Source organism: Pipistrellus kuhlii, unplaced genomic scaffold (assembly GCF_014108245.1).
Source record: "Pipistrellus kuhlii isolate mPipKuh1 unplaced genomic scaffold, mPipKuh1.p scaffold_m20_p_4, whole genome shotgun sequence".
Lineage (NCBI taxonomy): Eukaryota > Metazoa > Chordata > Mammalia > Chiroptera > Vespertilionidae > Pipistrellus > Pipistrellus kuhlii.
The window spans coordinates 88,679,847-88,695,158 of NW_023425540.1; the positions used below are offsets into that span (position 1 = coordinate 88,679,847).

At 49.7% G+C, this 15,312-nt stretch overlaps 1 protein-coding gene across 1 annotated transcript; it reads left to right on the top strand.

The window, feature by feature from the left end:
- The first annotated feature begins 5,698 nt into the window (after positions 1-5,698).
- On the top strand, positions 5,699-15,164 carry ZNF500 (zinc finger protein 500). Its single transcript, XM_036409042.2, has 6 exons — positions 5,699-5,889; positions 6,545-7,059; positions 9,035-9,218; positions 9,423-9,490; positions 10,510-10,618; positions 14,070-15,164. Exons 2-6 carry the CDS (start codon positions 6,664-6,666, stop codon positions 14,672-14,674), a joined length of 1,362 nt encoding a protein of 453 aa, XP_036264935.1. The 5' UTR covers positions 5,699-5,889; positions 6,545-6,663; the 3' UTR covers positions 14,675-15,164.
- Positions 15,165-15,312: the final 148 nt, after the last annotated feature.

Below are 15,312 nucleotides of genomic sequence, written 5' to 3' on the forward strand. Positions count from 1 at the left end.
CTATCCCTCTCCCTTCCTCTCTGTAAAAAATCAATAAAATATATTAAAAATAAAATAAAGAAAAAATAAAAGGTCTGCCAAAACCGGTTTGGCTCAATGGATAGAGCGTCGGCTTGGGGACTGAAAGGTCCCGGGTTCGATTCCAGTCAAGGGCATGTACCTTGGTTGCGGGCATATCCCCAGTAGGGGGTATGCAAGAGGCAGCTGATCCATGACTCTCTCTCATCGATGTTTCTAGCTCTCTATCTCTCTCCCTTCCTCTCTGTACAAAATCTATATATATATATATATATATATATATATATATATATATATATATATATATATATATGAAATAAAAGTACTGCATAGAAGCCTACCTGGTTGGGGCCTGAAGCTCAGTTAGTTTGGTTAACAAAGAGTAAGTGACTCCTATAATCCAAAACCCAAGGTTCTGGAGGGAGAGAGCATGTGGTGAGCATCTAGTAAGAGACCATGGGTATATTGGGTCCTTCAGAAAACAGATCCAATAAGATATATATCAAATACATGGAGACAGACATGATGGGAATTGGCTTACAATGGAGGAAAGGAGTCTTAATGATCTGCCATCTGAAGCAGGAGACCGAAGAAGCCAGTGGTGTAATTCCGTTGGAGTTGGAAAGCCTAAGAATCAGGAACCAGTGGCGTAAGTGCCGGCTGGAACGCAAACACCCGAGACCCAGGCTTTCTGATGTCCAAGGGCAGAGGATGGATGTCTCAGCTCTAGCAGAGAGAGCAAATTCCCTCTCCCTTCACCTTTTTGTTCTGTTCAAGCTCTCAACGAACTAACTGGATGATGCTCACCTGCATTGGGAGAGCGATCATCTACCAGGGGTCCTCAAACTTTTTAAAGTGGGGGCCAGATCACGGTCCCTCAGAGAGCTGGAGGGCTGGACTATATGAACTACTAATTCCTACTGTAACACCTCGGCTGCACTCACTGCCCAAAAAACCTGGCGGGCCGGATCAGACTCTGCGGGCCGCATGTGGCCCGCGGGCCGTAGTTTGAAGACGCCTGAAATTTCTAGACTCAGTCAACTGAATCAAATGCTAATCTCTTCCAGAAATACCCTCACGGACACACCTAGAAATAATATTTACCAGCCATCTGGGCATCCTTTAGCCCAGGCAAGTTAACACAAAATTAACCATCACACCACCTAAAAGTTTTGTTTTTGTTTTTATTGAATTTACTGGGGTGACATTGGTTAATAAAATTATATAGGTTTCAAGTGACACCAGCTAAAAGTTACCTTCTCCATGAACCCCTCCTTGACTTCCCAGGTCAACATACTCGCTGCCCACTCCCTGCATATATCACAGGGTTTGTTTTCTGGTCAACCTCCCCCGTTAGACTGGGAGCACTGTGAGGGCAGGGATACATCAGCTTCATTCTGTACCTGACAGGTGCTCAAGATCCAGCTATTAAATAAATGAACCCTTCAGTACCTACCCTGTAGGGAGTGGTTATAAGGTTAAGCCTCAGACTGACCTGCTGGCAAAGCCGAAAACAAGTCCCAGCCTAGAGGGCACAGCCCTCTTAGCATAATTAAGCTTGACCTTATGATACTCCCTAGATACTTTCCTGAGTAGCTAATGGGCAGTGGGAGGTGCCGCAAGTGCTGCCAAAACAAGTGAAACTCATAAGAACATTGTAACTATGGTGACCACTACCTTGTTTACCTCTGACAATAAAATAAAGCATCAGTGCAGTCTGGATCTGTTCTGTGGCCTCAGCCAGGCACAGAAGATCCATCTAGACCCAGCTTATTCTCTTTGCCTTTCTTCATCCTTTGCCAGCCCACCTTCAGGCTCCCTGAACTCTTGGCTATGCTGGTGCAGCACACTGCCCCATAACTATTTATCTGTCAGATTCACAAAGCAGTTGACTCAAGGTTTGAGGGGACCCACACCATCATCTGAGAGTCGGTGTGTTGCTACATAGATACTGTGCACATTCCCAAAGTTAATATTAGTCTGAGGCAACATGGCAATGTCGACAACATTTTTAAAAATATATATTTTTTATTGATTTTTTTTTACAGAGAGGAAGGGAGAGGAATAGAGAGCTAGAAACATCAATGATGAGAGAAACATCGACCAGCTGCCTCCTGCACAACCCCTACTGGGAATGTGCCTGCAACCAAGGTTCATGCCCTTGACTGGAATCGAACCTGTGACCCTTGAGTCCACAGGCCAACACTCTGGACATTTTACCTCTGACTATTTATCTTCCCTTAGCTCTAACCTCCTGTCATGTCTAAACAAGCCTTTGAAGGAACTATTGAAGCTAAGGAGATGCTGGCTTCCCTCCTTGAGTAGAACCCAGGTGAGTGAATAGTCCTTTTGTTGAAATATTCTCTAAAAGAGCAACTGGACCACTCTCTCCTCTCACGGTGCACTGTTTTTCTTCAGAGCATTTTCTTCACGGTCTATCCACTGCATCCTGCCTGCATCATTTTATATGTCTGTGTGTGCCAGACACAGCCAGAAATGTGTTGTTGTGTTTTGTTTATTTGAAACAGGATTTAAAACCATTTTAAGTCTACATTCAGAATTAGGAGTTTTCAACTAAACATGGAGATATCTGGCTTCTGGGGAACAATCTGATTGGCTGGCAGCATGGAGTCTACACCCCCCACTGCTTCCTGTGTCCCTGACACAGAGGCCTATGTCAGCAGCCATCTGTCATCATGCTGGCACTGCTGTGGGGTGTTTTTTGTTTGTTTGTTTGTTTGCTTGATTGCTTGTTTGTTTTATTTATTTATTTTTTAATATTTTATTGATTTTTTACAGGGAGGAAGAGAGAGGGATAGAGAATTAGAAACATCGATGAGAGAGAGACATCGATCAGCTGCCTCTTGCACACCCCCTACTGGGGATGTGCCCACAACCAAGGTACATGCTCTTGACCGGAATCAAACCTGGGACCTTTCAGTCCCCAGGCCAACGCTCTATCCACTGAGCCAAACCAGTTTCGGCTGTTTTATTTTTTAAATATGTTCTTATTGATTGAAGAGAGAGAGAGAGAAACATTGATGTGACTTATTCAAATTATCCCTTTCATATATATAATTGAAAGGAGAAGGAGAGAGAGAGGGATAGAGAGTTAGAAACATCGATGAGAGAGAAACATCAAACAGTTGCCTCCTGCACACTCCCTATTGAGGATGCAACCAAGATACATTTCCTTGACCAGAATCGAACCTGGGACCCTTCAGTTCACAGACCGATGCTCTACCCACTGAGCCAAATAGTTAAGGCTCAAATTATTAGTTTCCATACCCTCCTTCAGCAGACAGAATGGCAGGCCTCCTGGTTGGACTTGGGCACCAGTTCCTGACACAGCTGCATGCCTTGGTAGTTCCAGCAACACACCCATAACCAGAGGTAGTTCATTCTAAGATCCCAACTTTCCTGACAAGCGGCCTGGTGTTATAAGGAGAAACTGAGGCACATATGGGCCTGCTTTCTCCAGGTCCCACAAGGCTGTCAGGGCTTAGGGCATACATCTGCCCTTACAGATGCCTCCCCCTCAGGGAGGTGGTGGTCTACAGAAATCAGTCACGGGCAACCCAGTGCCTTGTTCTGCATGGTGCCCTCACAATAAAAACTGGGTATCGGATGTAGGGGGACAGGGAATAAAACATGAGAATGGAGAGTCTCTAAAATTAAGGGGATTGACGCCCTGGCTGATGTGGTTAGAGTGTCCTCCCACGCACCAAACATACCCAGGTTGTGGGTTCCATCCCTGGTGAGGGCGCCTATGGGAGGTAACTGATTGATGTTTTGTTGTAATGTACCCCATGAATCACACAAGGATGCCTCAAGAAGTTGAATTAAAGAGACACATTTATTTCGTAAACCAGTGGCTATGAGGGGGCAATCACACTCCAAATCTCACAGCCACAAATGGTGGTAACATCAGGGTTATATAGGCAAATATCACAAAAGTATCAATTACATCTTTAGGTTTGGAATGAGGAAACTGGTTTGCAAAAAGCAGTTACAGACGCTAAATTGAGCAAGTTAGTTATCTACAAAGATTAATTATAGTTTTAGGTCTTGGAGTCACTGAGTCGACACATTTCCTGAGGCCACTGTAGCAATTAAAGCAATTGTGCTGTCCTGGTCTCCAGGTGCAGGGGAATGGATTTTGAAAATCCAGCAAAACCACAATCAATGGGATATACAATTGAATAGGGTGATTTATAGAAGTTCAGAAAATCAAAATAACTTCTCTATTATTATTTTTTTAATATATGTTATTGAATTTTATTATTATTTATTTATTATTATTTTTTACAGAGAGGAAAGGAGAGGGATAGTGAGCTAGAAACACTGATGAGAAAGAAACATCAGTCAGCTGCCTCTTGCATACCTACTGGGGATGTGCCTGCAACCAAGGTTCATGCCCCTGACCTGAATCAAACCTGGGACCCTTTAGTCCACAGGCTGACACTCTATCCACTGAGCCAAACTGGTTAGAGCCATTTCTCTATTATTTTAGCAAGCAAACAATTACAGAAGCCAGAGCAGCAGGGGTAAAAATGATACAGCAGTTGCTACCATGCTTCAGTTTCTTTCTCCCTCTCTCGAGGATTTTAAAAAATTAAGGGGTTGAATTAGGATAGATGTCTGGCTTCCAGCCTCACTGAACTTCTCTGTGCCTCTGATTTCTCATTTATGAAACAGGGTAACACTACCTACCTCCTAGGGTTGTTTCAAAGAGGAATCTCTCTAGCCGGGACCGGTTTGGCTCAGTGGATAGAGCGTCGGCCTGCGGACTGAAAGGTCCTGGGTTCGATTCCAGTCAAGGGCATGTACCTTGGTTGCGGACACATCCCCAGTGGGGGGTGTGCAAGAGGCAGCTGGTCGATGTTTCTCTCTCATCGACGTTTCTAACTCTCTGTCCCTCTCAATTCCTCTCTGTATAAAATCAATAAAATATATTTTAAAAAAAACAAAAAAAAAAAAAACAAAGAGGAATCTCTCTATATAAAAGGCTAATATGCAGTGTCCCCTCGGGAGTTCGATCACTCGCTATGATGTGCACTGACCACCAGGGGGTGGTGCGAAACAAAGGAAAGCCCCAGCAGGCAGTAGGAAGGCCCTGACCAGTCCTGACCAGTCCTGATCACGGGGCCAGACCTAGGGACCCTACCTGGTGCATGAATTTCGTGCACCAGGTATCTAGTCGGGTTAATAATAGGCAAGTCCTTAGAATAGAGCCTGGTACATACAAAGTACTATATACCAAGTAAAAAAAGTTACTTTTCAAGGTCCTTTCCACAGTGGGAGGGTAGGTATGGAAGGGAAACGGGGAAATGGCCCAGATGCGGAGCCTCGGAGCACCAGCGTGTACTCACTGAAGGTGCGGGGGTGGGAGTGGGGGGACTAATTACCCACAATGCTTACCGCGGGCTCACTTACGCCTCCTCCTTACATTCTTAACGGTTCGCGCGGGTTCCAGAACTACATTACCCAAAATGCATCTTGCGGGCCCGCCTACGTGGCCTCCAGCCAACGCCTGACAGTCTCTGGACAAACGGTGCCAGGACTACTTAACCCACAACGCCTCCCAAGACCCGCCTATCCTATTCTTGACAGCCAGCTCGACCAATCGCTCGAGGACTACGTTACGCCCCGCCCAAAGCTTCCCGTGGGCCTGCCCACACTGCCTCATTCCCAAGATGGACAGCTCGTTCAGCCAATGGCCTGCGCCGGCCTGCTGCGTTCTGCCGTTGGGGGTCCTCTGCCTCCCCACCCGCGACCCAAGCCAGCCGGCCTGTCTGTCGAGCCCCACCCGCGCCCGCGTCCCCGCTCCCGTCCCGCGCACCAAACCTTCCAGGGGCCACAGCGCAGCGGGTGAGTTCGAGGGCGCGGGGTCCCGACTCTAACCGCCGTCCCGCAGCCCGCTCCAGGACCCCGGTCTGTGCTCCGGCCTCGGCCACCGCTCCCTTTCCGAGATTTGGGCACTCCGCCCGGAGTCCCACCCGCCCTCCCTGGGCCCTGCAGCCGGAGGGACCGTTCGCAGTGACTTCCACGCGGGGTCCCCCGCGGTGGAGGGACTTTCTCACCGCGCCCGCATCCCGAGTCAGGTTGGGACAGAGTCTGCATTCTCCTGGGCAGCGGGGGCTCTGGTTCCCACCATATTTCCAAAGGGACCCCATCCAACAAGGGCCAACTGTGATGTGATGAAAACTCAGCGTCTCTGGACCTCCGAGCGGTTCCAGGCGCTGCGCTAAACTTCCCAAACATCCCGTGCAGTTCCCTCCGCAACCTGTGTGCGGGTGATTTCACCTTCTTTTCTTTAAAAACGAGGAGACTCAGGCCCAGAGAGGTTAAGCAGTTTATCTTGGAACTAGCAGGGAGTTAGTAGCAGAGATAAGTTGATCTATTTCAGTCCTTGCTTTTTTTGCCAAAGAGAGTGAGTTAGGTCTGGACCCAAGGCAGGGGCTTATGGGTGCAGACGCTTATCCAGCCCCAGTGCACCCCCAATGATGTTATCTTCTGTCCACAGATTCCTGAAAAAACAAAAACAAAAACAAAAAGCCACATCTACCCAGTGGCTGGCCAGGCCTATAGGGAGAGACAGATTTGATCCGTGAGGCCTGAGAAGGAGCAAGGCCCCCTGGGAACATGGCGACTGCCCGGGGCCTCCAGCCCACACCACCCCTGGACGAGGATGAGATCCTGATTGTGAAGGTGGAGGAGGACTTCCACTGGGAAGAGGAGCCCTCCCCGAAGATGGAAGACCCCAGCCCCGAGACCTTCCGCCAGCTCTTCCGGCTCTTCTGCTACCAGGAGGTGGCCGGCCCCCGGGAGGCCCTGAGCCGCCTCTGGGAGCTCTGCTGCCGCTGGCTGCGGCCGGAGCTGCGCACCAAGGAGCAGATCCTGGAGCTGCTGGTGCTGGAGCAGTTCCTGACGGTGCTGCCCGGGGAGATCCAGGCCCGGGTGCGGGAGCAGCAGCCGGAGAGCGGTGAGGAGGCCGTGGTCCTCGTGGAAGGGCTTCAGCGGGAGCCCAGGAAACAGAGGGTGAGGTGGGGGGCATTCTGGCCCTGAGGTGAGGAAAGGGGCTCTATGTCCTCAGGGTCTGCATTTGGAGATTCCTCGGGTTCTGGAGCTGTGGCCAGCTGGGGTCATTGGGAGAACCAAACGTGTTTTTTTTGTTTGTTTTTGTTTGTTTGTTTGTTTTAATATATTTTATTGATTTTTTACAGAAAGGAAGGGAGAGGGATAGTTAGAAACATCGATGAGAGAGAAACATTGATCAGCTGCCTCCTGCACACCCCCTACTGGGGATGTGTCCGCAACCAAGGTACATCCCCTGACGGGAATCGAACCCGGGACCTTTTGGTCCACAGGCGGATACTCTATCCACTGAGCCAAACCGGTTTCAGCAAAACCAAACATTTTGAATGGAAGAAGACAGCTATAAAGTTCCTCATCCTTGGCCCAGGGGTTGATTTAACCACATGTAGCACCGCTAGCCCTTCCTAAGCTAGTGTGGCCTTGGGAGTTGAAGGGATCCCAATAGAGGGAGGTACTCATGGCTGATGGGTGCCCTGATAAACATCTCTCTAGAGCTGCGTTGTCCAACAGCCCCATATGACTTTTAAAATTAAGTGAAATAAAAAATGTAATTCCTAGCCGAAACCGGTTTGGCTCAGTGGTAGAGCGTCGGTCTGCGGACTGAAAGGTCCCGGGTTCGATTCCAGTCAAGGGCATGTACCTTGGTTGCAGGCACATCCCCGGTAGGGGGTGTGCAGGAAGCAACTGGTCGATGTTTCTCTCTCATCGACGTTTCTAGCTCTCTATCTCTCTCCCTTCCTCTCTGTAAAAAATTAATAAAATATATTAAAAATAAATAAATACATAAATAAATAAAAAATAATAAAAAATAAATAAAAATGTAATTCCTAAGTCACACCAGCCACATTTCACGTGCCCAGTCGTCACACGTGGCTAGTGACTGCCGTACTGGACAGTATGGCTTCAGGGCACTTCCATCATCGTGGGAAGTTCTGTAGACAGCGTAACTCTAGAGCACATTCCACCTCCTCCTAACCAGATTTGGAGAATGGGAAGTCTCTCACAAATTTCTCCTGCTTTTAGTCACTAAACTCCACTTAGTCTTTTAAAACTCTTTTTTCAGTGCCATGCCCAGATTAGATGTTTGGCAAATGCAGACAGGTCCCTTTCTTCCTGTGGCAGTGCCATTGCCCACACACTGCTGTTCCCTGGCATCCAGTAGGACAGACACATTCCCCCCAAACCCGACCACAATGTGAGTTGAGTGCAATAAGCAAATCCTGCAGTCATGGTAACTAATAAGAACTCAGGGTGCCCTTCCAACCCCTCCAGCCTGGTTCTGGGGGTTCTTGCATGGCTTCCCTCTGTCACTGTGTATCCTGGAATCTCTAGGACTGTCTCCCGTCAGAGGTGTTGGATGAACGGGAGCCCGAGATGGGCTCCCCAGCTGTCTTAGCAGTTTCCTGGGGAATGTTTCTTATCTCAAGTGCTATTACAGAGCTCAGTAAACTGCTACTCAGGTTTGTTCAATTCACCTTCTCTGGAATAAGGAATTAGGTTATCCCAGAGCACCTATAAATGATTTCAAAAAAGGTTGCAAATGCAGTAATGCCAACTGTCAAAATGAGATTTGAAACAGGGCCCTTCTGGCCCACGGTTTGTTGAGAGCACCAAGAAATAAGGGGGGGAGTGTGACAGTGACACCGATGCAGTGTGACAGGGAGAGACTGGAGTCTCATTCAGAAGCAGACCAGGCCTCCTTGTGTCCAAGCCAGGAACCTGATCTCTTCCCAGCTCACATTCTCTCTCCCTGGGTGTTGCTGGAGGTAGGGCTGTGTGTGGCATGTGGAGGGCCAAGAGCGCAATGATGAGGCCACCTTGGTGGTGAGGGTGGCCAGGGTTGCCCAACAAGGGTTTGGAGACCTTGTGGGACTCCCCCTGACCTGGGAGCTGGTTGGCGCTCTCCGTCTGTTCGCAGGGCCCAGAGGTACTCTCTGACCATGCAGTGCCCCACCAGATGGGGGAACAGTCTTCAAAATGTCAGGCAGAGGTCCAGCCAAAGGAGTTGTCCCTGGAGGAAGGAGTTCGGGACTCCAGCCAGCAGCCCCCAGCCCAGCTAAGCCGCAGACAAAAAAGAAACTCTGAACTCTGGCCAAAGAGGGGTGAGTAGCCGCCCTCAAGGAAGCAGCCCTACAGGAGAGGGAGGCAAAGGGCAAAAGAGTGTTGCAGGAGGCTGAAGCCTGTGTGCATGTGGCTCCTCGTGAGGAGCTGAGCACAGGTGGGGAGCTGCTGGACCTGTCCTGGCCTTCATTGCTGTGCCCACAGGTGGGCTATGTGGGCTTCACTGGTGACTGCTCTTTCCCCAGGCCCAGGCACCTCCCAGCACCAGGAGATGGCAGCACCAGCCACATCCTTCCTTGCAGCCTGGTCCCAGGTGAGTGGGCATTCCTGGTCTGCAGCATCCCAATGGAGACACTTCTCTCCATGGCCAACACTGTGGGTTTCTGAGGCACTCCTCCCTGAAATGACCTGTGCCTACTACAATAGGAGGTATCTTGCTCTTTCTCAGATGCCACCTGAGTATTCGGTGTGTTTGTAGGAGTCTGGGATCCAATGGTGAGCTTGGGCGATCACTCAAACTCAACTGGGTGTTAGAATCTCTTGGGACTCTAGGTAAAAATAAAGATTCCTCTCCCAGCCATGGCCTGGAATAGTCTTATGCTTGTAATAAAAGTTTATTGAAATATTCATATACATACATTTCATCTGTTTAAAATATACAATGTTTAATATATTTACAGGGCTATGCAATCACCAAAATCAATTTTAGAACATTTTCACCACCTGCCCCAAATTCCCCACACCTTTTAGTGGTCACTTCCCATCGCTCCTCCCTCAGCCCCCAGCAACCATTGAGCCTCTTTCTGTTTCTGGATTTGTCTCTTCTGGACCTTGTAAGCTTGGGTTTTATTTATGTTATTTATTTACTTTTGCTTGAGTTTTAATCATGTTCCCCAGGTCAGTCAGATGCTAGATTTGGGAACCCCTGGCTTAGAGCCATCCTGAAATCCTCAAGTCTCCCTGTTTGGGTCCCAGGGTTGGCTTGAGTTGAGGGAGGGCATGCTAATCCGTGTCGCCAAGGAGTATGGGCCTCAGTGGCCTGAACACACAGTGGATCCTGCTGCTCCACAGTGAATCTGTCCACTCTGTACTGCCCTGCAGCAACAGGACAGAGCATGATGGCAATAGTGTTGTCCCAAAGAGCAGGATCCTGCCATGTCTGAGCTGAGGTTGGGAGGAAAGGTGTATGACAGCATGTGGAGAGGGAAAGCGTGGGGAGGGAAAAAGTGGTGGGAGGTAAGCAGGACCCACCATTGTGCCGTGAGTGGAAGGGGAGGGTCAGCTCACCAGGCTGGCCCAGCCTGTAGGACTGAGTGGGCTGTGCCCTTGCAGGTACCAGTGACCTTGGAGGACATGGCCGTGTACCTGTCTCAGGAAGAGTGGGGGTGTCTGGACCCAGCTCAGCAGGACCAAAGTTGGGACATGCTGCCAGAGAGTGAAGGTAACGTGGGGAGACCCTGGCTGCTACCCATTAGAAACCATGATGTGGGCCAGTCCTAGGGGGTGGAGGCTCTTTGCCTCATCTCATGTTGGAGGTAGCTGGCCTGGCATCCCTCAGGTGTGTTGCCTTCAGAACCCAAGACCCAGGCCACCTCTCCGCTCACACCTTCTCTGGCTCCCTACTGCCTACAGGAGCCAGTCTAGCAGTTCTCAAGCTGTAGTGGCCTGAGGAATCATGAGAAGCATGTTAGAAATAGGAATTCACCGGCCCCATGCCCAGGGGTTGGTTTAGTAAGCAGTTTTGCTTGGTATCTAGCTGCATACAGCCTGCAAAGCCACGTTTGCTGGTGTCTTGTCAGTGGCCCAGCTGCAGTGGGGACAGAGTGGTGGCTCACCCACATCCCTGGCAGATGGAACCTGAGTTCCTTCTTCTTTCACTCTTGCACCCATACAATTGGTCAGTTTCCCTTCAGCCTCTGTGCTGCCCTCAGCCCCCAAGGGCAGAGCTATTCCTGGCAAGGGCTTGGCCATCAATGGCCTCTCCTTACCAGCGCCCCGGCTCCCCACTCAACACTGTCTCTTCTCTTTCTGCTTGTCTTGTCTTGCCACTTATTCCCTAAAATGTTTTCTAAAGGAGTTGAGATGCTGCTTTGTATCAGTTGAAGTTCTGCAGAGAAACAGAGCTAACAGGATGTGTATATTTAAAGAGATTTATTTTAAGGAATTGGCTCACATGATTGTGGAGGCTGGCAAGTCCAAAATCTGTATGGCAAGGCAGCAGGCTGGAAATTCAGGCAAGATTTCTATGCCTCAGTCTTAAAAGGCAGAATTCCTTCTCTGGAAAACCTCAGGATTTGCCCTTGAGGCCTTCACCTGGTTAGATGAGGCCCACCTCCACTGCGGAGGGTGGTCTGCTTTCCTTAAGTCAGTTGATTTGTAAATGTTAATCACACCTATAACATCTCTCTCAGTGGTATCTACATAGGCATTTAAACCAAAAACATAGCCATAATCGTTACATACTTTCCTTTATATGCTCATTTTTTTCAAACTAAGAATCTGTGAAATGAATGAAAATGAACCTTTCTACTGCCTCATAGAAGAACAACACCAGTTTTCTGTGCACACTGTTGCTGGACCATTGCTCCATGCTCTCTAGTCCATATCTGTCTCACACTTAGTTGTAATCCTTGGCCACTTAGTCTCTGTTGTGATGAAGCTCCAGACTCCTCCAGGGTGTCAGGGTTTCCCCTCCCAGAGCCAGGGAAAGCCTTGAGCCTTGTTTCCTCACTTCCTCCCCCACAGAAGCAAAACCTGTCTTTCAGAGCATCTCACTTTTCTGTAGATTTTTCTGATGCCCCTTTGCCCTCACGAGGAAAGGATTTGCAGTCCCATGGTTCTAATACAGCCCACACTCACATCCTCCCCTCTCTCTTCCTGTAAGCAGGACTCCCCACTCCCTGACTGCCCGGCAGGGGTGAGGAGAAGGCCTGCGGGACCCAGCTTTTGCTGCCTTGCGACCTAGGGATGTCTCTGGTGGTGCCAGCTCAGGTGGCAATGGGGTGGGGTCAGCAAGAAGGAAACAGAAGTCCCAGGTTAGCTTCTGTCCTCTCCTGGGGTTTAAACCATGGTGATTTGTGTAGTTCAAGCCAAGGACTTAGAGGAGGAGTCAGCAGACCTTTTCTCTAAAGGGACAAATAATAAATTGTTCAGGTTTGTGGGCCATACAGTCTCTGCCATCTTGGCATGAAAGCAGCCACAAAAGTACAGAAAACTATTTATAGAGATAGGCGCAGCCTATGGGTCCAAGTGTGCTGACTCCTGCCCAAGGGAAAAGCAAGAGAAGATAGTGACCATGAGAAAGGTTTTGGGCTCCAGCAGAAATCCTCAGTGGAGATGGAGATCAGTCTGGGACCATATACTGCCCGCGGGAGCAAAAGTGAAACTAGTTCCCAAGGGAGAAAGGAGGGCCAAGAGTCAGGCCAAGCGTGAGCTGGATCAGAGTCTCCGAGCGTCACCTGTCAGCACTTACTCTCTTGAACCTACACCTGAATTGCTGGGTCATGTGACTATGTAACCTTTTGAAGAACTGCCAGTTTCAGTTTCTTTGTAAAAATTCTCACAACAGCTCTACCCAGTTTGGCTCAGTGGATAAAGTGTTGGCCTGTGGACCAAAGGGTCCTGGGTTCGATTCTGGTCAAGGGCACATATCTCATTGCAGGCTCCTCCCTGGCCTGGGCCCTGGTCAGGGCTCGTGTAGGAGGCAACCAATCAATGTGTTCTCTATGTCTTTTCCTCTCTCTCCCATTTTCCCTAAAAATCAGTGGGGAAAATATCCTCAGGTGAGGATTAACAAAACAAACAAACAAAAAAAACAACCTCACAACAGACCAGTGAGGTGGTTACATCTTAATTGTACACCTGTGAGGATTGAGGCTCAGTAAATGTGAACCGAAGCCCATGTTTGGCTTCTGGGTCTTAGAGCGGACATATCTCAGGATGACAGAAGGTTCTGTTCCTCCTTGTCAGGTCAATGTGCCCCCACTGTGAGCTTTTCAGGGGGTTCTGCTTGAAGCCATCTGCTCCCCAGCTCTCCAACCCCCCAGCCCAGTGCCCCAGCATGCCTCATGCTCAAGGTCCCCAGGTAGAGTTTGCCTTATGTCTTAGACAAGGAAGCAGAATAGAGCACTTGACCAAAGTCACACAAACTGGAGGGATAGAGCCAAGGTCCGTTCCAGGATCCTTTTACTCTGTGCTTGTGTCACTCTTGTGGTCACTCTTGAACTTGGTTCTACAGAGGGTTCAGGGGCTGCCCCCAAGTACATGAGCTGGAGGCTGAGGGTCTGGGTCACCAGGCCTTCTGGTCCTGCTTTAAACAGAATGACCTAGAGCAGGGTCTCTCTCCCTGCACACTATTGACATGAGGGCCGGATCGTTTTCTGTTGTGGGGCCATCTGTGTACCAGAGACTATACATCAGCATCCTTGGCCTCCACCCACTAGATGCCAGGTGCAACACTCCAGACCCTAGACATAACCACCACAATGTCTCCAGACATTGTCAAGTGTTCTCTGAGGTCACCATTGCCCCTGGCCTAGAGTTTATGAGACCAAACTCCAGAGACAGACTACTGGGCCTCTTAACTTACCAGCTAAGTGACTCTGGTAAGTTCCCTACCTTCCCTGTGCCTCAGTTTCCTTGTCCATAAAATGGGACAGTAACAGCACCTACCACATGGGCATTACAAGGATTAAACAAGTTGCTGTGTGTTTATAACAGCCTCTGGCCGTGGCGTTAGCTCCTCACATCAGGGTCTGGCTGACATGCTTGTGTTTTGAGGGGGATTTGAAGAACATTGCTCTCCATTTTCCTCAGAAGGGCTGTCCACTCAGCCTTTGCCTTCTTATCAGAAGCTTCCCTCCTCCTCAGGAACTCTGCTTTCTCTGTCTCAGGCCTTAGAATGCAATTGAAGGATGGAGAGGACGCACAGATGAGAACAGAATGGGACCGAGTGCTGTCGGCTCGGTGCAGGGGTCCCAGCTCCCCATTCCCAGGTCACAAGCCGGCCCCTGTCAAGGGATTGACCAAATCTGACCAACTTCTAGAAAGAGGGGGGCCCTGCAAGGTGGCAAAGCCATACATGTGCCCCGAATGCGGCAAAGGCTTTAGCAAGACGTCCCACTTGACCAAGCACCAGCGCACACACACCGGGGAGAGACCGTACCAGTGTCCCGTGTGTGGCAAGGGCTTCAGCGACCGCTCCAACTTCAGCACCCACCAGCGGGTCCACACGGGTGAGAAGCCCTACCAGTGTGCTGAGTGTGGGAAGCGCTTCAGCCAGAGCTCCAGCCTGGTCATCCACCGCCGGATACACACCGGGGAGCGGCCTTATGTGTGTGCCGAGTGTGGGAAACGCTTCAGCAACAGCTCACACTTCAGCGCGCACCGCAGGACACACACAGGCGAGAAGCCCTACACATGCCCAGCCTGTGGCCAGGGCTTCCGCCGGGGCACCGACCTCCACAAACACCAGAGGACCCACAATGGGGAGAAATAACCACATAGCTACACCAATGGTATGTAGCACTACCCAGACCCTCGAGGGTCCAGGATTCCCAGGGGCCAAAGCCTGACTACCATGCACAGTTCATGAAGCTGCTAGATCCAGAAACGCTGACCTTAAGGCATCTTCACATGGACTCTGCTCTCTGGGCCTGGTGTAAGGACACAGCAGGGGACATTTCAGGTGGAATGCTGGGCACAGGGCCAGGTGTCTTCAGTTCTAAGGCTGCTGTATAAATGACCACACATTGGCCGTCTTACAACAGAAATTAATCCTGTCAGTCCAGGTGTCTACAGCACTAGTGTCTTCTGGAGGCTCTGGTAGAGAACTCCTGTGCCTCTTCCACTTCCGATGTGGCCCACAGACCCTGTGGCCTTCTCTGTGTCTGTCCCCTCTTCTCCTAAGGATATAGTGATTATATTACTGGCCCTCCTGAATGACCTCGTCGTCTTTTTTTTTTTTTTTTCTTTTTTTTAAATATATTTTATTGATTTTTTACAGAGAGGAAGGGAGAGGAATAGAGAGCTAGAAACATCGATGAGAAACATCGATCAGCTGCCTCCTGCACACCCCCCACTGGAGATGTGCCCACAACCAAGGTACATGCCCTTGACCGGAATCGAACCTGGGAC

Bases quoted from the DNA above. Each gene is read 5' to 3' on its own strand.
- ZNF500 (XM_036409042.2), top strand. From the start codon at position 6,664: ATGGCGACTGCCCGGGGCCTCCAGCCCACACCACCCCTGGACGAGGAT. The intron at 9,219-9,422 runs GTGAGTAGCCGC...CTCTTTCCCCAG, and splicing joins TGAACTCTGGCCAAAGAGGG to GCCCAGGCACCTCCCAGCAC. The intron at 9,491-10,509 runs GTGAGTGGGCAT...GTGCCCTTGCAG, and splicing joins TCCTTGCAGCCTGGTCCCAG to GTACCAGTGACCTTGGAGGA.